The 24,526-nt window shown below is 48.1% G+C and overlaps 1 protein-coding gene across 2 annotated transcripts in view; it reads left to right on the top strand.

Moving 5' to 3' along the window:
• Positions 1–24,526, top strand: part of L3MBTL1 (L3MBTL histone methyl-lysine binding protein 1) — a 58,076-nt gene that overhangs the window by 27,353 nt on the left and 6,197 nt on the right. For both annotated transcript variants that reach the window (XM_074970242.1, XM_074970241.1), the window contains exons 12-21: positions 1,152–1,303; positions 5,588–5,664; positions 6,389–6,474; positions 8,945–9,055; positions 9,613–9,727; positions 10,695–10,794; positions 12,153–12,350; positions 21,060–21,106; positions 23,283–23,440; positions 24,462–24,524. In XM_074970242.1, the coding sequence (XP_074826343.1) occupies positions 1,152–1,303; positions 5,588–5,664; positions 6,389–6,474; positions 8,945–9,055; positions 9,613–9,727; positions 10,695–10,794; positions 12,153–12,350; positions 21,060–21,106; positions 23,283–23,440; positions 24,462–24,524 (1,107 nt within the window). The remainder of the gene's footprint in view (positions 1–1,151; positions 1,304–5,587; positions 5,665–6,388; positions 6,475–8,944; positions 9,056–9,612; positions 9,728–10,694; positions 10,795–12,152; positions 12,351–21,059; positions 21,107–23,282; positions 23,441–24,461; positions 24,525–24,526) is intronic.

Genomic DNA, 24,526 nt, shown 5'->3' with positions numbered 1-24,526 from the left:
CAGGCATGTAGCGCGCTTACTCCACTCTACTCACCTAATCCGTCGGTCACTGCCTACACTTCTACTTCTACCCGCGCTAGCTGGATGTGCAGTGCCCATACTCTACCTGCCGCCATAAATGTAGATGTAGCCACAGACAGAGCTGGTCAAAAATATTTGTTTAAAAATATTTCGAGGAAAACTTTTTTCTTTTTTAAAAAAAATTTCTAGATTTTTTTTTTAAACCAATAAAAGGTCAGTTTTTCACCTGTATCCTTCCTTTCTCTCTGTTTCTTCCATGTTCTCTCCTTTTTTCAGAAGCAAAATGGAATGGAAAAGGGAGAGAAAGGGGTGGGGGGAGGGTGATACCTGGAATATTTGTACAAAGAACCCTGAACAAAATATCCTTTTTGCTGACATTTTCAAAAAATTTCGAGGGGGGAAAAAAAAAAGGCCTTATCAGCTCTTAAAGAATAAATAATAATAATCCATCGTTGTCTCTCTGATAAAATCAATACCAACAAATGATGTGTGATTATCGCAACAATTTCTCATTCAGCTCTGTCAGTGCAGTATTTATGACACAGTGTTTTATGTAAATGTTATATCTGAGAAGACTGGACCAGGTGGGTGTGATGAAAGGGGAGTGCAGGAATTGTGAACAAGATGGGAGGGGAGTGCAGGTGTCGGAGGTTTAGGATGAGAATACTGCCACTGTCTTTCCTCACGTCAACCCCTAGTAATAAAGATTGTTGCTAGAGATTAGAAAGCAATAGTGGAAACAAGTGACTTATTACAGACCCTAATTCTTAGGGAAGCTGTTCTTGTCTGGGACTGCAGCATCTAGCAGGGGCCTGGCAGTCTTGATTCATCTGTATCTTCCCAGATCTGTGAGCAACTTGCCCTGGTACCTAAGCCACGTCATGTAAATTCCCCATGCCTCAGTTTCCTTACCTGTGCCTGCTTCCCAGGGGAGCTGTGAGGCTAAATTCACTAATGTTAAAAGCACTTTGAGCCCCTCAGATGAAGGGCACAGTGTTACTGCTCAAGCGTTCCATATGGTGTCGGCCAGCAGCTGCTCAGGGCATGGTGGGGAAGGGCTGGGGACATAGCCGTAAGAGCAAACCGATTGGTGCCCAGACACACCTACCCTGTTTCTCTCCTTTCCCCAGAACACCGTTCCCACGGGATTCCAGGTGGGCACGAAACTAGAAGCTGTGGACCGCATGAACCCTTCCTTGATATGCGTTGCCACGGTGACGGACGTGGTGGACAATCGTTTTCTGGTGCACTTTGACAACTGGGATGATACTTATGACTACTGGTAAGAACATGGGCATGACCTTCCAGCACTGCCTCACTGTGCTGCCTCCTGCAGTGCCTGATCCTGGATGTTTCCCAGGATGTGGATAATGCACTTGGCCAATTGTCTGGTACTGACCCGAGGCAGTGAATTTCTTCCTGCAAGCATGAGGAAATGTCAAACCTTAAAGGGACCCAGCAGGCCTAGGTGTTATCGTTCCCCACCGCAGTCCCTTCTAGGCCATGATTCTATGTCTTATTAAAATAACTCTAAAGACAGGCCTGAACCAAACCCTGGTTCTGAGCCCACCTGAACTTTGAGAAAGTTCAGACCTTGAGCCAAAGTTTGCAGCTGAGCTCAGGCCCATTGTGGATTAATTCTGCACAGTTAAACTCTGCTACAAATGCAGAATCTCGAAGTCCAACATCATAACCAGCAATCTCTGACCCTCTCACCACACCCCCGTCCTGTCACCTGGAGAGCAGCATCATCACAGAAACTTGATGGAATGATGAATATCTGTGGGACACAGTAATACCAGGGTTCAAAATGCATAGGAATGTGCAAAATATATGGGAATGACAGAGTCGGTTGCACTGGTGGGGGAGTGCCACTGTATGTGAAAGAAAGCACAGAGTTAAATATAGTAAAAATCTTAAATGATTCAAATGGTCCCATAGAATCTCTATGAATAGAAATTCATGAGTATAGCAGTAGAAATCACTGACCACCGCACTGTGACTGAAATGCTCAGGGAGATTAGAGAGACTACAAAACCAGAAAACCCAATAATAATGGGGGATGTCAACTATCTCATATTGATTGGATACATGTCCCCTCAGGATGGGATGCAGAGAGAAAATTTCTAGGCACCGTAAATGACTGCTTCTTGGAGCAGCTAGTCCTGGAACCCACAAGGGGAGAGGCAATTCTTGATTTAGTCCTAAGTGGTGCACATGTTCTGGTCCAGGAGGTGAATGTAGCTGAACCGCTCGGTAATAGTGACTGTAATGTAATTACATTTAACATCCTTGACAGGGGCAAAATACCAAAGAAACCAACCACAGTAGCATTTAACTTGAAAAAGGGGAACTACACAAAAAGGAGGAAGCTAGTTAAATGAAAATTAAAAGAAATAATCATGAGTGAAATGCCTGCAAGCAGCATGAAATTATTTAAAAACACCATACTAGAGGCTCAAACTAAATGTATGCCCAAATTAAAAAACAGACAAACAGTAAGAGAACCATAAAAGTGCCACCATGGCTAAACAACAGAGTAGAAGAGGCAGTTAGAGACAAAAAGACATTCTTTAAAAATTGGAAGTCACATCCTACTTAGGAAAATAGAAAGGAGCATAAACTCTCTGGCAAGTCAAGTGTACAAATATAATTAAGAAGGCCAAAAAATAATTTGAAGGGCAACTAACAAAAGATACAAAAACTAACAGCAATTTTTTTAAAGTATGTCAGAAGCAGGAACTCTGCCAAACAAAGAGTGGGGCCACTGGACGACCAAGGTGCTAAAGGAGCACTCAAGGAAGACAAGGCCATTGCGGAGAAGCTAAATGAATTCTTTGCATCCGTCTTCACTGCAGAGGATGTGAGGGAGAGTCCCATACCTGAGCCATTCTTTTAGGTAACAAATCTGAGCCATTGTCCCAGGTTGAGGTGTCAGTAGACGAAGTTTTGGAACAAATTGATTAAATCAAACACTAATAAGTCACCAGGACCAGATGGTATTCACCCAAGAGTTCTGAAGGAACTCAAATATGAAATTGCAGAACTACTAACTGTGTTATGTAACCTATCATTTAGATCAGCCTCTGTACCAGATGACGGGAGGATAGCTAATGTAATACTGATTTGTTTTTTTAAAAAGGATCAAAAGGCGATCCTGGCAATGTTAGGATAATAAGCCTAACTTCAGTAACAGGCAAATTGGTTGAATCTATAGGAAAGAACAGAATTATCTCACACATAGATGAACACAGTAGGCTGGGGAAGAGTCAGCACAGCTTTTGTAAAGGGAAATCAGGCCTCACCAATCTACTAGAATTCTTTGAGGGGTCAACAAACGTGTGAGCAAGGGTGATTCAGTGGATATAATATACTTGGACTTTCAGAAAGCCTTTGATAAGGTCCCACACCAAATGCTCTTTAGCGAAGTAAGCAATCATGGGATAAGAGGGGAAGGTCCTCTCATGGGTCAGTAACTGGTTAAAAGATAGGAAACAAAGAGTAGGAATAAATGGTCAGTTTTCACAGTGGAGAGAGGTCAATAGCAGGTTCCCCCAAAGATCAGTACTGGGACCTGAGCTGTTCAACATATTCATAAATTATCTGAAAAAATGGGTAAACAGTGAGGTGGCAAAATGTGCAGACAATACAAAATTACCCAAATTAGTGAAGTGTAAAGCTGACTGCAAAGAATTACAAGGGGATATCACAAAATTGGGTGACTGGGCAACAAAAAAGGCAGATGAAATTCAATGTTAGTAAGTGCAAAACGGTGCACACTGAAAACAGAATCCCAACTATACATATAAAATGATGGGTCTAAAGCAGCTGTTACAACTCAGGAAAGAGATCTTGGAGTCACCGTGGATAGTTCTCTGAAAACATCCACTCACTGTGCAGCAACAGTCAAAAAAGCTAACAATGTTAGGAACCATTAGGAAAGGGATAGATAATAAGACAGAAAATATCTTAATGCCACTATATAAATCCATGATACGCCCACACCTTGAATACTGCGTGCAGTTCTGGTCACCTCATCTCAAAAAAGATATATTGGAAAAGGTACAGAGAAGGGCAACAAAAATGATTAGTGGTATGGAAAAGCTTCCACATGAGGAGAGAGTAATAAAACTGGGACTTTTCATTTTAGAAAAGAGATTACTAAGAGGGGGATATGATAGAAGTCTATAAAATCATGACTGGTGTGAAGAAAGTAAATAAGGAAATGTTATTTACTCCTTCTCCTAACACATGAACTCGGAGTCCCCAAATGAAATTAATAGGCAGCAGGTTTAAAACAACATAAGGAAGTATTTCTTCACACAGTGCATAGTCAATCTGTGGAACTCATTGCTGGGGGATGTTGTGAAGGCCAAAAAGCATAGGAGGGTTCAAAAAAGAACTAAGTAAGTTCATGGAGGATAGGTTCATCAAGAGCTATTAGCCAAGATGGTCATGGACATGACCCCATGTTCTGGGTGTCCCTAAACCTCTGACTGCCAGAAGCTGGGACTGGACGAGAGGGGATGCATCACTCAATAATTGCCAAGTTCTGTTCACTCCTTCTGAAGCATCTGGCTCCGATCGCTGTCAGAAGGCAGGATACTGGGCTAGATGGACTATTGGTCTGACCCAGCAGAGCCATTCTTATGTTCTTAATATTACACCAATTTCTTTGTTTCAAAGCACTGAGAGGGAATGTTCAGCCATTACACCCACCTCTCATCTCTTATCCAGAAGATGTTCCAGGCATGTCCCCTTTAGCAAGGGAGTACTCTGTTCGTGCCCTGTCTGTGGGAGAAGGAAAGGTTGCTGTCCTTCCTTTTAAAACACTCAGGTTTTTTTATTTTGTTTGGGTTGTGGTTCTCTGCAGAGCTCCAAGCCAACGGTGCCCAAATTTTGTCCAGCTGAGGCCTATTCTAGGGGCTAGGAACTGCCCCCACAGAACAGACAATGAAACAGATTTCCGCCACGCCACCCTTGTCTGTAATACAGAGGTGGGACCTGTGGAGACTATAGGTGCCAGTGTGCTGTGCTCCACGGGGATCTGAGTGAACGGTCCAGGACTGGCCTCAAGCCCCACACACTACTTAGCCCTGTGGACCACCTCACTCTGAAACTTCACGGGCTGGCCCTGTCTTCCTCTCCAGTAGTAAAGGGGCAGGGAATAATTCACTCCTTTGCCTCTCCCAGCAGTGGGACCACAGGAGTAACGAGACCTGGCTTGCACACAGGCCCATTGTGAAACTCAGGGCTTCGTTTATTTCCCGCTCAGAAATTTGGGGCCCCATATATTGTAGCTCTGACCCTGCCAGGACTTGCAGTCATAGGGGCTGCTCCTCTCTGTTGAGGAGGAGGCTGTGTTGTAGAATGCTTAGGTTGGCACATGGCTATTAGGCCGTGCTCCGGCCACCAATGTGTTGTGCTGTCCCAGCTGGTGCCATCCCTGTGGCAGGACACCTGCCCTGTCTCCTGAGGTCCTGTGCGCTGCCATGGAGAGACCATGGGCATGCCCTGGTTGTGACTGTACCTGCATCCCCCATGAACGTGTATGTGTGTGCTGCAGGTGCGACCCCAGCAGTCCGTACATCCACCCAGTCGGCTGGTGTCAGGCACATGGGAAACCCCTCACGCCTCCTCAAGGTGAGTACGCAGCCAGAGTCCGTATCCCAGGCTGTCGCTGGCTTCCGTGAGCTGAACCCTAGAGAACTCCCACTGTGGTATATTAAACACACTTGGGACCACGCGCTAACGCCCTGACTTAGCTGAAGGCTGGGGGAGTTTTGCTTCAGTAATAAGGAACTCAGGATTTTACCCATGGGAGTTTTTTTAAAATAAGGACAGGCCTTGAGGCTGCTGCCAGCAATCCCTCATGTGTTATTTCTCACTTTCCCAACACAGAACACACCCAGCTCCTTCTAAGGATTCTGGGTAGTGTAGTCCAACAGGCATTTCCTGTACCAAGAAGTACTATAATGAGAACTACCACTAGAGGGCACTCAAAACACCATGTTTTACCCTCACGCCACGGCCAGCTGGAGCAAGGGGAAGGGGAGGAGCTGAAAAAACCCTGCCGTGGATTTATCTGTGATAGTCCACGTGCAGTGTGCTGGTTCTGTCAGGCCTGTCAGTGAGTTAAAGGAGAGCCCAAGCTGTCGGACGCTGGCACAGGTGTCACTCACTAACGTGTCCCCTCCCAGAAGTGGACTTTGGGGTGCAGAAGGAATTGACACACATCCAGGAGTTTCCAGAGTTCGCTCCGGTACCAGTGCAGACCAAATGTTGTACTGGTCCCTTGCGGGAGCAGGGAATTGTGAGACACCCCCAGAGGAAAAGCCACTCAACCTGCCCATGTTTTCCTGTCCAGACTATCCCAATCCTGACAGCTTTAACTGGGAAAAATACCTGATGGAAACCGGAGCATCTGCAGTGCCAGCTTGGGCCTTTAAAGTGGTGAGTGCTGGGGCCTGGCCCTGCTGCTGGCTCTGCCGGTGCAGTCACGGGCCAGTGGGCACTGGGCTTCTGGAGAGACTGCTATTCCCATGTGGGTCTTTAAAGTGGCATCTGACATAGGCACTCCCTCATATAGAGTCTCAGCCATGCTGGCATGGGCCATTAAAGCAGGGGTGCTGGGCCCGGGCCCCCTGCAGACACTGGATTTGAATTCACGCTCCAGATCTCGTATTTGGAAACTGGGCCTGTGCCTTGCGATGTTTGCCTGGTGGGCTGAGCTACAGAAACCATTGCCACATGGTTCCCTACCTACAGTGTGATATCCCCAGCAAGCCAGACTGCCTAACTAGGCCTGTGTTTGGGCTTTGCTTTCTCTCCAAAGGCTATGAACAATGTAACTGCCAGCAGTCACAAGTTACCACCCAGCTTTTTCTAAGCAAGCCCATTTATTCTTAACGTGGGAGCATTATAGAGAAAACATATTAAAAACAATAGAAGTTCCTATATGCATGCTAAAAGCTTACCAGAGATCACCCATCAATCTTATGGAGTCTCAGGAGGCCAAAGTCCATCCAACCCTTGCTGGGAAGGATTGGGGCCCACTTGGACAGAGGGTCCTGTTCATTCGCTGGATCAGAAAGAAGGCCCTGAGTCTTGGATAAACAGCCTGCATTTATCCAAGTCCTTTCTCTGTTGGTATCTGGATATTCCACTTTGACCCAGTATTTGTGAGCCTCTCCAGGTGGTGGCAGCTCTCTGGAGGTGTAACAACCTGAGTGAATTGGCCCAATCACCCCCCTCTGTTGTTAGTTACTGGAGGACTGTGGCCCCCCTCCTCCGTGGAATTACAGACTATCGCCGTCCCACAATGATACTGTGACACCCTGCTGGGGTTCTCAAAACTGTGAGCTACTATGTCACCCTCTCAGCCTCAGTAACTGAGAGCTTTGCTGCTGCTAAGCTATGTGTCAGCTCCCTGCCAAACCAGGTTGTCTGCCCTGCCAGTGAACAATTCAGGTCTCTGCAAGTCCAAACCTTTCCTAGCAGGAAACAATCGGTGAACTCCAATTCCCAAGTTCTTCAGAGACGTCTTTCTGCAGTGCACAGCCCCTGCTCACTGTAACACTCGCAAAACCTTGTCAAGTTCACTGCTCCTTTCAAGAGACAGTACAAAGCAGCTTATTAATGTAACTGGGGTTGACAGACCCTTTGCTCCAATCGCAGCACTGCATTGGCTTACAGTAAAAGTAAAACAAGTTTATTAACACAAGGACAGAGGTTTCCGTGTTACCAAGTAGAAGGCATTGAGACAGAAAGGGTTACAAACAAAAGTAAAAACACACCCCTAAGATTGAATCTTGGCTTAACCAACTAGAGTCTTTTTGTTCAAAGAAGTTTTTATCATCACAGTGATTCTTCCAGCATGGCTGGCCTGTTCTTTAGCCACACACGGCGCTCAAAGCGCTTGGTGTCTTTGACTCCTCTGGAGAAGGATAACTATGGGGTTTTCTCCGCTCCTTTTTATAGTCCAGTAAACCATTGTAATGTATTCTTTGAAAAGTAAACCCAGATACGTTTCTCTCTCCTGCAGGGGTGTAGACACCATGGTGTCTTCTCCCACACTTGTTAGCCTGATAGCTTTGTTTACTTTAGATATAATTGTACCTTCATTGTCTGTGCCTGACAACCAGGCTGGTCAGACAGCCAAATACACATTCCTTTCTCTAGGGCAGACTGGGCGTATGCAGTGCTTGTCAAACACATTTTAAGAACCTAGTTTTAGCACATATTTATGACTCTTCGTACATACCCCATATATACACCACACAACAGTGTTACCAGTTTGTATGTGGTACCTCACGTGACATCTTTTAGATACAGGTTTTGACAACAGCGTTTTAGGTGTAGTAAGCATGTCAGGCCTGAGGAGGGTTGCTGATGCAGAGTAGTGAACCACCAATGGCCCTCTGTCACAGATACATAATGCAGTACGATTTCCCAAAGATATTGCAGGAAATTGCCATTGTTCTCTCTGTTCACCTCATTAAGCTCCGAGGCCTCTAAAACCAGAAGGTCTGTGGCTGTGGGCTGGCTTACACTGAAAAGCTACATCTCTCTGGGATGTGAAAAATCCACGTTCCTGAGTGACGTAGTTAAGCCAACCTAACCCCCATTGACCTAGCTACTGCCTCTCAGGGAGGTGGAATACCTACAGCAATGGTGACCGCTTTCTGTCTACAGTGTGTGGTAAGTGTAGTTGTAGCTGTGGCCCTTTAGTTTTTTTAAGTGTAGACGTAGCCTGTGATGGCAAGTGTGTTGGAGAGAAGTAGGGGGCGATCAGAGCTCCGTGATGGATGTGGCAGACCCCGCCCACAAGGAGGGAGGGTTTGGGGGAGGTATACAGAGAGTGAGAGTGATGGAAATAGGAGCTTGTGGGCTGCCCTTTGACCCTCTGCACTCTCTGCCCCAGCGGCCACCCCACAACTTTCTGGCCAACATGAAGCTGGAGGCGGTGGACAGGCGGACTCCCTCCCTCATCCGCGTGGCCAGCGTGGAGGACGTGGAGGATTACCGGATAAAGGTGGGTTTCCCGCTTTCTGCTTGGTGTCTGTGCTTAACTGCCCCTGTAGCTTGCTCCTGCCCACCCCCATCTTATAGTGACCGATAGAAAGATTTCAGTGAAAAATACATGTGTGTGCGTGCGTGGGCCAACCAACCAGCTCGCTTGCCCCCTTCCCCCCCCGGTGGGGAATCTGGGGCTTTTCTCTTCCCAGGAGCAGACCCAGATTAAGGCACCACCACATGAGGACCTCTGTGACCCTGCTCCCATCCCTCCTTGGTGTGGCAGCAAGTTTAGGATGAATGGGGGCAGTTCACACCTCTTGGAGTGATTGTTTCAGGCTCTCTGCAGACTCTGGTGCACATCTGTTACACTGGGTACATTTTCATCATCCAAGAGGCTAGAAATGAAAGCTGATATTCTGATATTCTCACATGACTCCAGGAGCTGGGGCCTGGAGCACAGCCCTCCAGTGCCTCTGTTTTAATCCCACCCTGCCAAGAAGTCCACGTGGGTTTAATACTCATTAGAGAGGGACTGTGATGGTTAAACAGTGACCTGTCACCTTGTCTCCTCAGGTCCATTTTGATGGCTGGAGTCATGTCTACGATTTCTGGATCGATGCGGATCATCCGGATATCCACCCCGTGGGATGGTGCTCAAAAACTGGACACCCGCTGCAGCCTCCTCTCAGTAAGTACCGGTGCCGATGCCAGTGCTGTCACCGCGGCCCCATCCTGCTGGCGCCGTGCCTGAGGCCTCACCCTGGGAGTGTTTGCTCTGACATCACCTGCCCGGTAAGTGCTAGATCCTGTAGCAACCCTGTGCTGTCCCTGCCCCCTGGGCCAGTGAGCACACTGACGCCGTGAGCAGTGTAGGAATACCCACTCCCCAGTGCAATGCCAACAGAGCGGGGCTGGTATCCGAACAGACACCAACTGCACCCACTGTGCACCCCTCTCAATGGGAGCTGGCACCAGCATGCCACACGGCAAATCTCATAGCCCCACACCGCCCTGTGACGGCAGTGGGTGTTTTGTCAATGGACCGAATCTGCAGTGGTGCCACTGAAGTCAATGAACTTACTCCAGCTTTACACCAGTGTCAGTGAGAGCAGAATCTGGACCGTTGGCTCCAATGGAAGCAAGATCAAGCCCTCGGTGTGTATTGGTCCCTGCGCTGATCCCAGCAGGTTTTTATTCTTACCGCCAGTAGCAGTAACAACCTTTGGCACCTTCACACCCAGCAGATCTGCTCCCTGCGTGCCTGCAACCTGTCAGTTGGCTCTGGGGCAGACCCTGGGGCTCCCTGAGCTCGGTGTGGGTTCCAGCAGAGGAGGGAGCGAAGGATTGGGCCCAGATGGGGGTTCAGTACTCTCAGCACTGCACAGCTAGCACCACTAGGGGCTGTGAGGCCTGGGATCTTTTGCAGCGCTAAGAGCTGTCTCAGCTGCAGGCTGGCTGCCAGAAGCAGGGAAAGCCCTGGCTGGAGTTCCAGAGGAGCGCTCCAACTTGCAGAGCCAGCAGTCTTTAAAATCAGCGTGTTCACCAAGCACCTATGGTGGGAAGTGCTGGCACCTGGAGGCTTCCTTGCTAGCCTGAGGTAGCAGGTGGGTCTCCAAACCCATGACCACATCTCTCCTGTCTCTCGTTTGCTCTAGGGCCAAAGGAACCAGCCGCTTCTGCCCACGGGGGCTGCCCTACCTTGGGTTGCAAGAGCATCCCTCATACCAAAGGCTCCAAGTACAGCTTTCACCACAGGTGAGCTCCCCACAGGCAGCCCAGGGGTCAGTCCAGGCCTCCTGCTCTGCTGCTGCAGGAGGCTGCAGCCCAGCTGGGCTGGCAGCGGGCCGTGGGAGCAGCAACTGGGGGCTCTTCTGTGCAGCTGCAGACCTGTGCCCTGTGGAGCCTCCCAGAGCTCAGAAGCCCCCACCTGGCTATGGGTCCTCTGGGCTCCAGATCCACGAGCCCACAGATCCACCTGACCCCTCAGACTCCTCCCACCCAGCTGGCAGCCCTCCCTTCCGTCCCACTTGGTGCTACCCCAGCTTAAGGCAACCCTTTCTCTCCTCCTTCTGGGCCCAGAGAAACAAGAGCAGACAGACCCCTTAGCTGCAGGGAGCAGGGGTAGCATGTGCTAAATTAACCCCCCTGGGTGTGTATTCCCTGTGCTGGACCTGCCCCCATCTGCTGCTGGAAGCCCACATACAGTGGAGAAGCCTAGTGGGGCTGGAAAAGCCCCATGTGCACCGGGAATCCCACCAGTGGCAGCCTCATGGTCCTGCACACTGCCAGGCAGCTTTAGGTACCACATCATATCTGTAGCCTGGCTGATGAGACAGGGCATTACTGGGGAGCTTAGCCCTCTGTTGTAGAAGCTGAAATCAGTGAGCACTATAAAGCACTGTAGGTTTATTGAGATGTAGCAATAAACTTCCTTATGCCCTTTCAAATGGTTTTCTGGCCCATTCTCCTGGGACTTCTAAGAGGCTCCCATTGAATCAGGAATGGTGGGAGCCTGGCCGCTGCACTGCAGCCAAACCCCTGCACTGCAGCATAGAACCAGAGCAGTGGGAGAGGTATGCTGCAAAGCCACAAGTCGTGAGGAACTCAGATCTTCCAGCCCCTGAGGATTTCCCTAGCCCCAGCCTATTAGCTGATCCCCTGAGACCTCGCCCCTGCTCACTCCGCTGGCTTTGGAGCCTAAGGAGTTGTCTGGGTAGTGGGGAGGATTAGAGATGGTATGACCCCCGGTGCCTGTGACCTGCTCAGTGAGTGCCGTGCAGTGCCAGGGTATTCCCATGGGAAGTGTGATGCTGTTAATGAGGCATGGGGGTTATTTCAGCCTGTGCAGGCTACAGGGGACCTGTCAGTTAAGCAGCATGCCCATGTGACTGGAGTCCTGAGGGATTTGTGCAGGGAACTTTGCTCTTCTTATCCATCAAACACTCTCTGAGTGCCCAGGGCTGAGGCTGTTTGGTGGGGCAGAGATGGGGTAACGAGCAGCATGGGGAGCAGCAGGGCTCCTGTCTTGTGCTCTGCCCATCTCTCTCCAGGGCTGGTCCCCATTTAAAGTGCCTCTTCTGAGTGTAACTCCCCACTTACCCTCTGTTCTCCAGGAAGTGTCCAACACCAGGCTGTGACGGCTCCGGACACGTGACAGGGAGATTCACGGCTCACTACTGCCTCTCAGGGTGCCCCTTGGCAGAGAAGAACCAGGGGAGGCTCAAGGCCGATCTCTCAGACACTGAGGCCTCGGCCCGCAAGAGGAACCTGATCGGCTTCTCACAGCGAAAGAAATCCCGACACCACGGAAGGTAGGGAGAGCGCAGAAAAGAAGCCTGGCCCAGCGGAACAGACAGCCTCGCACAGAGGAGCGTCTGTGTGACCCCCTGGTTTAGTGAGACTTTGTCCTGCTCTGTGGCTGGCCAACAGAGAATGGCCACCTGCCTGAACCAAACTGTACCATAGAATCTCTGTGGATAATAATTCCATGCTCGAATAATAAGAATATAGCAGTAGGGATATATTACCAAACACTTGACCAGGATGGTGATAGTGACTGTGAAATGCTCAGGGAGTTTAGAGAGGCTATTAAAATAAAAAACTCAGTAATAATGGGGGATTTCAGCTATCCCCAAATTGACTGGATACATGTCACTTCAGGATGGGATGCAGAGATAAAGTTTCTTGACACCTTAAATGACTGCTTCTTGGAGCAGCTAGTCCTGGAACCCACAAGAGGACTGGCAATTCTTGATTTAGTCCTAAGTGGAGCACAGGATCAGGTCCAAGTGGTGAATATAGCTGGACCGCTTAGTAATAGGGACATAATATAGTTAAATTTAACATCCCTGTGGTGGGGAAAAAACCCACAGCGACCCAATATGTAGCATTTAATTTCAGAAAGGGGAACTACACAAAAATGAGGAGGTTAGTGAAACAGAAATTAAAAGGTACAGCACCAAAAGTAAAATCCCTGCAAGCTGCATGGGTACCTTTAAAGACACCATAATAGAGGCTCAACTTAAATGTATACCCCAAATTAAAAAAACATAGTAAGAGAACCAAAAAAAGAGCCACTGTGGCTAAACAACAAAGTAAAAGAAGCAGTGAGAGGCAAAAAGGCAACCTTTAAACAGTGGAAGTTAAATTCTAGTGAGGAAAATAGAAAGGAGCATAAACTCTGGCAAACGAAGTGTAAAAATATAATTAGGAAGGCCAAAAAAGAATTTGAAGAACAGCCAAAGACTCAAAAAGTAATAGCAAAAATGTTTTTAAGTACATCAGAAGCAGGAAGTCTGCTAAACAACCAGTGGAGCCACTGGACGATCGAGATGCTAAAGGAGCGAGCACGCAAGGACGATAAGGCCATTGCGGAGAGACTAAATGAATTCTTTGCATCCGTCTTCACGGTTGAGGATGTGAGGGAGATTCCCAGACCTGAGCCATTCTTTTTAGGTGACAAATCTGAGGAACTGTCCCAGATTAAGGTGTCATTAGAGGAGGTTTTGGAACAAATTGATAAATTAAACAGCAATAAGTCACCAGGACCAGATGGTATTCACCCAAGAGTTCTGAAGGAACTCAAATGTGAAATTGCAGAACTATTAACTGTTGTTTGTAACCTATCATTTAAATCAGCGTCTGTACCAAATGACTGGAGGATAGCTAATGTGATACCAATTTTTAAAAAGGGCTCCAGAGGCGATCCCAGCAATAACAGGCTAGTAAGCTAGACTTCAGTGTTGGGCAAACTAGTTGAAACTATAATAAAGAACAAAATTTTCAGACACATAGATGAATATAACTTGTTGGAGAAGAGTCAACTTGTTGGGGAAGAGTCAACATGGTTTTTGTAAAGGGAAATCATGCCTCCCCAATCTACTGGAATTCATTGAAGGGGTCAACAAGCATGTGGACAAGGGGGATACAGTGGATATAGTGTACTTAGATTTTCAGAAAGCCTTTGACAAGGTCCCTCACCAAAGGCTCTTAAGCAAAGTAAACTGTCATGGGATAAGAGGGAAGGTCCTCTCGTGGATTGGTAACTGGTTAAAAGATAGGAAACAAAGGATTAGAATAAATGGTCAGTTTTCAGAATGGAGGGGTAAATAGTGGTGTCCCCCAGGGGTCTGTTCTGGGACTAGTCCTATTCAACATATTCATAAATGATCTGGAAAAAGGGGTAAACGGTGAGGTGGCAAAAGTTGCAGATGATACAGAATTACACAAGATAGTTAAATCCCAGGCAGACTGTGAAGAGCTACAAAAGGATCTCTCAAAACTGGGTGATTGGGCAACAAAATGGCAGATGAAATTCCATGTTGATAAATGCAAAGTAATGCACATTGGAAAGCATAATCCCAACTATACATATAAAATGATGGGGTCTAAATTAGCTGTTACCACTCAAGAAAGAGATCTTGGAGTCATTGTGGATAGTTCTCTGAAAACATTCACTCAATGTGCAGCGGCAGTCAAAAAAGCAAACAGAATGTTAGGAATCATTAAGAAAGGGATAGATAATAAGACATAAAATATCATATTACCTCTATGTAAATCCATGGTACACCCACATCTTGAATACTGCGTGCAGATGTGGTTGCCCCATTTCTAAAAAGATATATTGGAATTGGAAAAGGTTCAGAAAAGGGCAACAAAAATGATTAGGCGTATGGAACGGCTGCCATATGAGGAGAGATTAACAAGACTGGGACTTTTCAGCTTGGAAAAGAGATGACCAAGGGGAGATATGATAGAGGTCTATAAAATCATGACTGATGTGGAGAAAGTAAATGAGGAAGTGTTATTTACTTTTTCTCATAACACACGAACCAGGGGTCACCAAATGAAATGAATAGGCAGCAGGTTTAAAACAAATAAAAGGAAGTATTTCTTCACACAATACACAGTCAACCTGTGGAACTCTTTGCCAGAGGATGTTGTGAAGGCCAAGACTATAACAGAGTTCAAAAAAGAACTAGATACATTCATGGAGGATCGGTCCGTCAATGGCTATTAGCCAGGATGGGCAGGGATGGTATCCCTAGCCTCTGTTTGCCAGAAGCTGGGAATGGGCAACAGGGAATGGATCACTTGATGATTACCTGTTTTGTTCATTCCCTCTGGGGCACCTGGCATTGGCCACTGTTGAAAGACAGAATACTGGGCTAGATGGTCTGACCCAGTATGACCATTCTGATGTTCTTATGTTGCTCTTATGAGAGGCAGCACAGCCCACTGGACAAGGCACTGGGCTGAGTGATGGGTTCTATCCCTGGCTTTGCTGGTGACTTTGGGCACCTCTATGTGCTTCAGTTTCTCCTCCTGCTCTTTGTCTGTTTCATCTGCTTTGACTGGCAACTCTTTTGGGCAGGGACTCCCTCCCGCAGTGCGTTTGTACAGACTGTGGGGTCCTCCCCTCAGGTGGGGCTTGAGGGAGCTATTGTAATGCTGCTCCTGACTAATGGAGTTAGTCCTTTAGCTCGGGGGGGAGAAAACTATGCTTTGGAGTTAGGCTATGTCTACATTTGCATGCCTCCCTGGATAATAGTCCAGGTACAGATAGCACATGTACCCGTGCTGAGTGACCACATATGCTGTGCTGAGCGTGAGTGTATTCTGTGCACAGGCATATACTGGCATCCACATGGCCCTTTTTCAGTATGCGATGATAGCACTACTATTGCAGGGGTGAAGGACAGGAGACATTCTGGGAAACTGCCTTGCTGGTACTGTATGCTGCCTTCACACGTTTGGCATCAGCAGCTCCCAGTTATCTCTCCCTTCTGCCTAACTGCATTGAAGAAATGAAGGAAGTCTATGAAGATATTGTTCTGCTCCTGCTGACAAAAGTTCATGTATTCCAGTACTGGCTATTGGACAGAATGGGTCCAGAAAAATTGAAGACGATAGATAGATACATAGGTGACCGAGAGGGTGAAGGAAAATCCACTTGGTCCCATAGAATAGTTGTATTGAATGGCAGGATAGCAATGGAATGCCCATGAGTGGGGTATTGCTTCTGGTCCCGGAGAACCAGCACAGTGTGGTGGGACCACATTGTTTTGGAAACCTGGGATGATGACCAGTGGCTGCAGAACTTCCGAATGAAGAAGCAGAGCTTCATGGAGTTGTACAAGCAGCTCACACCCACCTTCCACTGCCAGATCTCTCATTTTCAGAAAACCATACCAGTACAGAAGCGGGTGGCTGTTGCCCTTTTGTAAGCTGACCACACCTGCCAGCTATCGTTCAGTTGTAAAAGAGTCTGGAGTTGGGAAGTCACCTGTCAGGTTGGTGATTTTACAGGTTTGCCAAGATAGCAATACTGTAATCTACACACAGGCAGTTGCCATAACCAAAGTCCCTGAAATTATAGTGGGATTTCAGAGGAGGAGGTTTCTGAAATGTGCAGGGGCCATTAATGGAACACATCCCAGTCCTTTGACCACCAAAAAAGGTCAGTGAATACGTGAACCATAAAGGTTACTATTCACAATTCTCCAAGGCTTAGTGGAAGACCAACGTTGGACTCACGGAAAAGGTTCACGACACAAGGATGCTCTGGAGATCGGAATTGTACCATGGGGAGAAGAAGGGACTCTATTCCCCTGAAACAATGTGCTTCTTTCCCCCCCATTCCTCATGTACCTGCTTCTAATGTGGCTCAGGAAGCTGTACCCCAACGTTTCCAATCCAAGAAAAAGGAAATTCAACTATAGACTGAGTAGCTGCAGAATGATGGTGGAGTGCACCCTTGGGCAGCTGAAAGCTCATTGGCGATGCCTGCAAACCTGTCTGGATGCCAATAATGCAAACTGTGTTGGCTTCATCGTGGAGTGTTGTGCCTAGCATAACATGTGAGGCCAAAGGGGAATACTTTCAGAACAAGTGGGCACAGGACAGATCTGGCTCACAAAGCCTGTACAGGCAGCTGGCACCCACCTATGTGCACACTGCTCCTAGTTCCTGGCGGGCAAAGAAAATTCATGATCCTGTTTGCTCGTACATTGTGGATCAGCATAGAGCCAGAAGGTGACTTGGGACTGGGCCGAGGGACACTATTGTGATGCTATGGCGCTGCTGGAAAAGCTCAGTAGAGCATTGCCACATACTGGTATTTTGACATACTTTGGTGGATTGGGATCCCCTGCAGCTGATAGTGACTAACTGAAGGCAGAAAATTGGGTGAGGGCCCTCAAGGTTAACACCTCTGGCTGTGGTTTTGTGCTGCAGAGAGTGTAATCATTGAGCAATGTTTTGTTCTATGTCCCGGTGCTTAATGGGGAGTAATTAAGCATTGTTAAAGTCGTTTGAAAACAGTTCTGTATGGGTTTTGGGAGGGGCTTCACACATTTCTTCTTCACAGTGTTTTCTGACACCATTGCTCACAGTACTTATCCAGTGCTATGCACGAGTACACACATGGCTGCCAGTGGTGACAATTTGTTGGAGGGTGGGGATGGAGGGTGGTAAAAGCTCTGTTCAGTGTCATGTATCTTCACTGTTCATTTCCTTCTGTATTGTCTATTAAATCATTAACTAAAACACCTTTTATGGCTGTTAATTTCTCTTCTGGTTTTCATTCCGGTGCTTTGGACAGCAACAGTTATTTCACAGCTTAGGTCATTGCCCTTGAACTGTGTTGTGGTTGTTTTTTGTTTTAACTTTAGGAAATACATGGCTGCGGGGGGAAGAGTGGCGGGGACAGCATTCATTGTATTTCTTTGTCACCACACACTTAAAGAAGTCACCAGTCATGTGCTGTGAATCCTGCTGACCATCCCTAACGTGTGGGAAATATCATGTTTGATCATACTCGGAAAGCAAGGTGCACACATGAGTGATGTGAACAGTAACTTTTGCTTGCAAACATACATCGAATGTAGGGTTAAAACAGTTTGTAACAGTAACAAATTAACCAGAAATAGGTAAAATCTCCTGCAAGGGGGCAAACATCAGTGTCTGTGGGCGTCTCCTTCCCCTCCCCCTGACAAGGAGGGAACGGCTGCGGAATATCGTGTAGGGGGACAAACGGGGACGTCTCCTGCATGGGATTGGGGGACTGAATGCAGGCTGGGCTACAGGGACTGGATCAGGCTCATGGTTCCCCTCCTGCTTGCTCTCGGGGTTCCCCTGTGAGAGGGTTTGGGTGCCAGTGGAGGATGTTGTGCCACGTGTCCAGCACACTCCTCCCCGTCAGGGGCAGCTGGGATTCACCACCTCAGCAGCAGCCTGGGTGGCAGATGGAGGAGGAGTGCTGCCTGTTCCTGAGAGGAGCAGCAGCCAGGGTGGCAGGCCTTAAAAGCTTTCCCCCACCAGTTGTACCTGTGGCTGTATGAGTGCGTGGTCCCATTCTCCCTGGGCATTGCTCCCCCTCCGCGAACTGATTTGTCCGTGCCTCCTCCTGCCTAAGAGCCTGCTCCTCCCTTGCACTAAGAACTCGAAGTGCTGCTGACACCTTCTGTCAGTGCCAATGAGCAGGTCCTCCAGAGTCCTTCTCTCCCTGCCTCTGCTGCTCCTGCTGGAACGGGCTCCCTATAGAATGTCCTGGCACATCGAAGACAAGGACAGCGTCCCATTTCATTTCTCCTTTTGAAGGAGCCTCCAGAATCCCCCCACATCTTGTAGCTCTGCTGCCGAAGGCCACAATATTGATACTTGTAAGGATCCCAGGAACGCTACTGTCACAGCCTCCTTCCGTCAGACAGCGTTTGCAGCCCACGAGGAAGGAGCTGAGGGAAGAAATGTTAAGATACCTGCAGTAATGTTGTTCAAATTGACAGTGCAACAATGGGCTGGTTGGGGTGGGGTTCGGTTCCTTTCAGGGGTTACCTTCCTAGTTATCTCTGTCCTCTTTAATGGCTGGCCATCATCTGGAGAATTTAGCAGCATTCAAGACACTGGAATGGAAAAGAGAGAAGGGGCTTTTCAGTCTTGTGGAGGAAACCTGGCCATCTGTGACAGAGAGATGCTTTTGTTAATGGTCACCCCTCTACATAATGCTGAGTGGAGGAGTCTGGTGAGTTCCGAAGGTGGACCAAGCACATTTGTCCTGCCACTAAATCTGAAGAACCACCTTGAATTTCTGCTACACCAGAATTTTTCTGAATTATGCTTAAAGGCCTGGGAGGCAATTGACTGACTGCATTCTCAGCTAGCAGATTGAGCTCCCATGGAAGAGGAACAGAGAACCACAGAAAACATCCATCCATCCCCTAACCTTCTCACCTTGTCAGCAAGTCCGGCCCCTGTGTCCAGCAAACACCATTGAAAGGCTCAGGGAAACAGTCGCAAGTGTATATTCTTCCCTAAACTTTTGGATTAACACTGCACGCCAGTTGCCTCTCCACTGCTGAGGGACAGGACGCTGTGTTTGTGGAACCACAAGAGCAGATGCTTCACCCACCCCTGCTTCTCCTGGCTACTTCAGAGAGACTTTGCATGAGGAGAGACCTGGGAACAGTAATAAGTATTTGCAATGGACACAGGGAGAATGGACCGCTTTGACTTTCCTCGGTCAGATAAAGGGTTCCTTTTCCCTTCCTGGACCTAGGCGGGCCACCACCCAAGCCACTAACCACCCCACCCCCTTCTGCATGACACCCATTTGCAAGAAGGAAAGAGAGAGGGAGGGGGTGTTTTGGAGGTCTTTGAGCAATCATAAATGTCATAAAACTGTTCTGATCCCTTCCCCCTCAGTCCACGTGGCCCAGGGACTATCGCTGTTCAGAGTGCTGGCTGAGAAATGCACAGACACGGGGCACAGTGACTGCTTGTTAATAATCTGTTATAGCTCCCACTACATGCTTTAACTGGTTCATGGCATTTCAGTAAAATCATTGATTTGCAGCTGTGCCTTGTTCAGGAGCCATATAGGGGTGCAGCAGGACAGATGAGGGGCCGCCTTCAGGCATGTGTTTCTGGAGCAAGAGAGGATATTTCCAGGGAGCATGGGGATTTATTGTAATTTACCAGCCTCAGATTCTGGTTCCTTTCATGGCTCGGGGTCCCCCTCAGGCTGCTCAGGGGTCAAGGTGCAGAATCCCACACTCCTGTTCCTCCAGATCTCCGGGACTTCCCCCGTGGTCCCTGCTGCCTCATTGCCTTGCCCCTCATCAGCTTCCCATTGTCTGAGGCCAGCAAAGCTGAGGAGGGGTCATGATTCAGTTCAGGCTCACTTCTCATAGACCCGGAGAGCACCCGGGCCAGCTCATCATAGCAGAGTCATGTGTTAGGGCCTCTCCTGGAGCAATTGTTGGAGTCCTTCACCCTTCAGTACAGGAGCCTGAGGGGCTTCATGTGCTCCTGGCACTGGGATGGAGTTTGGTGAATGCCGCCTCCGTGAAACCTCCCGGTCAAGGTGTGTGTTCCTGCTGATCCGGGTGAAGTCGTGAAGGGCGGTGTACTCTGACCACACATTGATCAGCACCCACGTGTGCTCTGCAGACCATACTGCAGCTCTTGGAGCATAAGCCATGGTTGCCGGTGCTAATTAATACAATTTGAGGGAGAACTCATCTTAAGAGCTCAGCGCAGGTTGCTACTGGCAACGGCGTTAGGGATCTTTAGATTTGGGAAAGGGTGAAGCAGCAAAGGTATCAATCCATGGTGGGAATGGGGCTGGTGGACCTGGTACACATCCCTTGTCCATGTGCACACTGGGCTGTAGAACAGGTCTAGGGCCATGCCACAGCACTGTCATGTACATACCCAGACTCCCCATTCGTGTTAGCTTTCCTGCACTACACTGTCCTTCAGGAACCTGCTTCAGATGTGGACAATAGGGAGTTATGGCACAACAATGCACATATAACCATTATAATCACAAGTGTAGACATAGCCTTAGAGGTCCTTGGTTCGATACCTGCTAAGGGATTGTTACTGCGGTCGGTCATTTGACGGTGCTGTCCTTGCTGTGCCGACAGGTGGTTCAGTTAATGAACACACGCTGGTTCCTACAGCACCTCTGAAATGGTAAAGCAGACATCTTGCAAATAAATCCTCTCTCATCTTTCTAGAGGGCGACCTCCAAAGTATCGGAAGATCCAGCAGGAAGACTTCCAAAGTAAGCCCCTTTTCCCCATGCTGCTGTCTTTTCATGGAGGGGGGAGGGTCAGGGTGGCCCAAGGGCTTGGGAAGGGGTTAGAAAGATTTTTGACCCCAGTGTCACCAAATTGGCCCAGGTCAGCAGCAAGCCTCAACACTGAAGGCTCTTTGGTGGCCTCTGTGCAATGAGTTGGTGAGCGCTGGTCCATTTCCTGGTGGGCAGGTTGCATCACCAACAACAAAAAATCCAGCACTGTTGGCAGTCTCAGCGGAGAGGCCAAAGAATGAGCCACCCTCATGGCTAGAGCCCAGGCGGCAGGGCTGAGCAAGGCACATTGGCAAAGCAGTCTGGAGACACTGCCACGGGTGCTGCTCCTGCTATCCCTGTTCTGTGGATGCAGAAAGCTTCGCTCTGCAGGGCTGTCAGCCAGGCGCTTGCCCAGGCAGTATGTTCGCTCCAAGTCAGCAGGAGAGAGACTGGGAAGGATCCTGTGCTGAACCCGTGGGGGTGGCCTTGGAATGGCTGGTGTGCCTTGGCTGGACGGCCCTGGGATTGGAAATAGAGACCAAAGTGAAGATCAGGATGTGGGGCCAGGTCCGCAGGTGATGTAAATGGACATAGCTGTCCATGACTTCAGTGGGGCTACCCTGATTTCCACCAATGGAGGATCTGGCTCCTTCTGCATGTATACTGATTGTAAAATGCAACCCCGCACCTTGTAGCAGTGCCCCTTCACTGTAGCTGGCTGGCACGAATGCTTACTGGCATCTTTGAATATATTCCCAGTCCAGCTCTTTTCTTTCCCTCTTTCTGCCCTGCAATCCCCCCTCTTACCACCAGAGGGTTTGCCGATATTTCAGCATCTGACCAATATATCCAACTGTAGAGGAATGTTTTTTTAATCTTTCATGCCACAACCTGCAAGCTAATTCCATGCCATCCCTTTGTGCATTATCACTGTGAGCGGAATGAGCTGCTGAGTGGCCACTAGGGGACAATAGCAGCTTTTACAGCAAGAGCTGATCTGACAATGGCCATGCCTAGAGCCCTCCTCCAGAATTCTGAATGAGTGAAACAAATGAGATCACTGAACTCAGGAAAGTCCTTAGTAAACTCGTTTAGTGAGGGAAGAGACCAACCTTGGTAAAAAATTAAAGGGACAGAGTTCGGCCTGAAATTCAGCTTTGGTTTGAAATGAAAGTTGGTGGGTGGGTGTTTGCAAAACGGACTGTTGAACAGAAGGATTTTCATAATTAACCAAAAAAAAATTCACGAAACCAACTTTTTGAATGTAAACATACCCCTGCCTCATGCTGGGAACCTACAACACAACAGCCAGGGGCTAGTGCAGGAGAAGCAGAAAGTGACACCAGCTATAAACAGAAAGTGAAACTGACCAGTCTAGTGTCACAGCCCAAATCTACTGTAAGTAAAATGCAAAAGGTAAATCAGATCTTTAAATTCTTCTCAGTTTAACTAATGGTAACCCAAGTAAGGAGAGAGATAGATAGATAGATATATAAATTGTCCTTACATATGTACTTATAAAATATATGTACCTCTTGTAATAGAGGGACATGATCAAGTTACATAAGCACAGTTTGTTCTGCATTAACTATTGCTAAATAGAGTTTTTTCTCTCTGATACAGCGTAACCTCAATCATGTCATGATAGATTTCCAGTGTTACTATAGTCATACTGGTCTCAGGATATTAGAAAGACAAAGTGGGTCAGGTAATATCTTTTATTGGACCAACTTCTGTTGGTGAAACAAGCTTTTGAGCTTACACAGAGCTCTTCTTCAGGCCTGGGGTACCTTTCCCATACCTGAAGAAGAGCTCTGTGTAAGCTCAAAAATTAGTTTCTTTCACCAACAGAAGTTGGCCCAATAAAAGATATTACCTGATCCACTTTGCCTCTCTAATAAAAAAGACACCATCACAATAGAAATCTTGATCATATCTCTTTATTCTGACACGGTTGAGGTTCTGCTGTATCGGAGAAGAATGCCGTCTGTTTAGCAATAGTTAGCACAGCACAAACTGTTCTTATCTGATACCTGAAACCCCTCCAGCTTCTGCCTTCAGCCCCGATGCCTCCTCAGCACTTTTTTCAGGCATTGTAGGACCTTCAGGATGAGGCTGGATTTCCTTGGCCCTCCACCTTGTGTAACATTTTGAATTTCTTTGCCAGCTATTTCCTCGGACAATATGCACCAGTCCCTCTTCATGTCGGCCTTATCTGCTCACCCTGACCGCTCCCTGTCCCTCTGTTGGGAGCAACACTGCAAACTCCTGCCAGGGGTGGCTGGCATCACAGCAGCTACTGTGGCCAAGTGGACCATTGATGAGGTGAGGGGGTTTCAGGGAGGGCTGATAAAGCAGAGAAAAATGTAGAACAACATGAAAGAAATATAGGGTCAGATTTCCAAAGGCAGATGTGCAGATCCCCCAGTGCACATGGCTCATTGTGTGCACATGCCCTCCCTGGCATGCTCACACGCTGTGGTTCGTGACAGGGTTCGGAGACGGCGAGGGTGTCCTTTTCCCCCAGGGGGGAATCAGGGGGGGTTGCCAGTGGGAGTTGTACAGGTTCCACAGCCTCCGGTTCCTCCCAGCTCTCTGCTCCCTGTGAACCACTCATCTCACAGACTCGGTCTCGCTGCCCCCACTCATCCCAGCCACTGGTACCGCTCTTCTCATGTGATGAGCAGTTTTCAGCTTGGCTAGAACCCGTCGCTTGAGGCTGTGCAAGGACATGGCCAGCAGCCAGCTATTTACTTATTTATTTTATTACAGATTTTCCAATAAATCAGTTTGTTTTTTTCTTTTTTTCTTTTCCTTTTTGGTAAGTGACCACTTAAAGTCAAAACATAAACCTCAAATCAGCAGAGAAAGAGCCAAGAGTCAATCCCAACCCCTTCCTACACACAGTTCTGTCTGAGCTCCTTATTAACGCCTGCTGCTTTTGATAAACACTGCCGTACTCCTCCACCCAGCCACTCTCGGACACTCTCGCCATGCTGCCTCGCACTGCACTCTGTTGTCAGAGATCTAAGGCCTTGGCCCCAAATGCTCCAGGGCCCATTGTTTCGTGAGTGTATTTGTGAGGTACCTGCTGTCATGTGTTGCCTTTCTGTGGACAGCAGGCATCTCCACTCAAGTATGCTAGAATAAAAGGTTCTTTGCATCCCGTTCGACCCATGGGTTATACAGAAAGCAGCAGAACTTGGCTGGAGCAGGGCATGCAGAATTCTGGAGACTCCTAGCTCTGTGGCATGTCCTCTTAGACCCTGAAAAGGGAGCTCCGCTGGTGGAATTTCAGGCAGGCTAATTCCCTGGTTCTGTGTTTCCCTCCTTGTCTCTTCCGAAGGTCTTTAGCTTTGTTCAGACGCTAACAGGTTGCGAGGACCAAGCCAAACTCTTCAAGGATGAGGT

This window comes from Natator depressus, chromosome 13 (genome assembly GCF_965152275.1).
Source record: "Natator depressus isolate rNatDep1 chromosome 13, rNatDep2.hap1, whole genome shotgun sequence".
In the NCBI taxonomy this organism is placed as follows: Eukaryota; Metazoa; Chordata; order Testudines; family Cheloniidae; genus Natator; species Natator depressus.
Note: the sequence above shows the minus strand (reverse complement) of the source record. Positions and strands in the feature narration are given on the sequence as shown.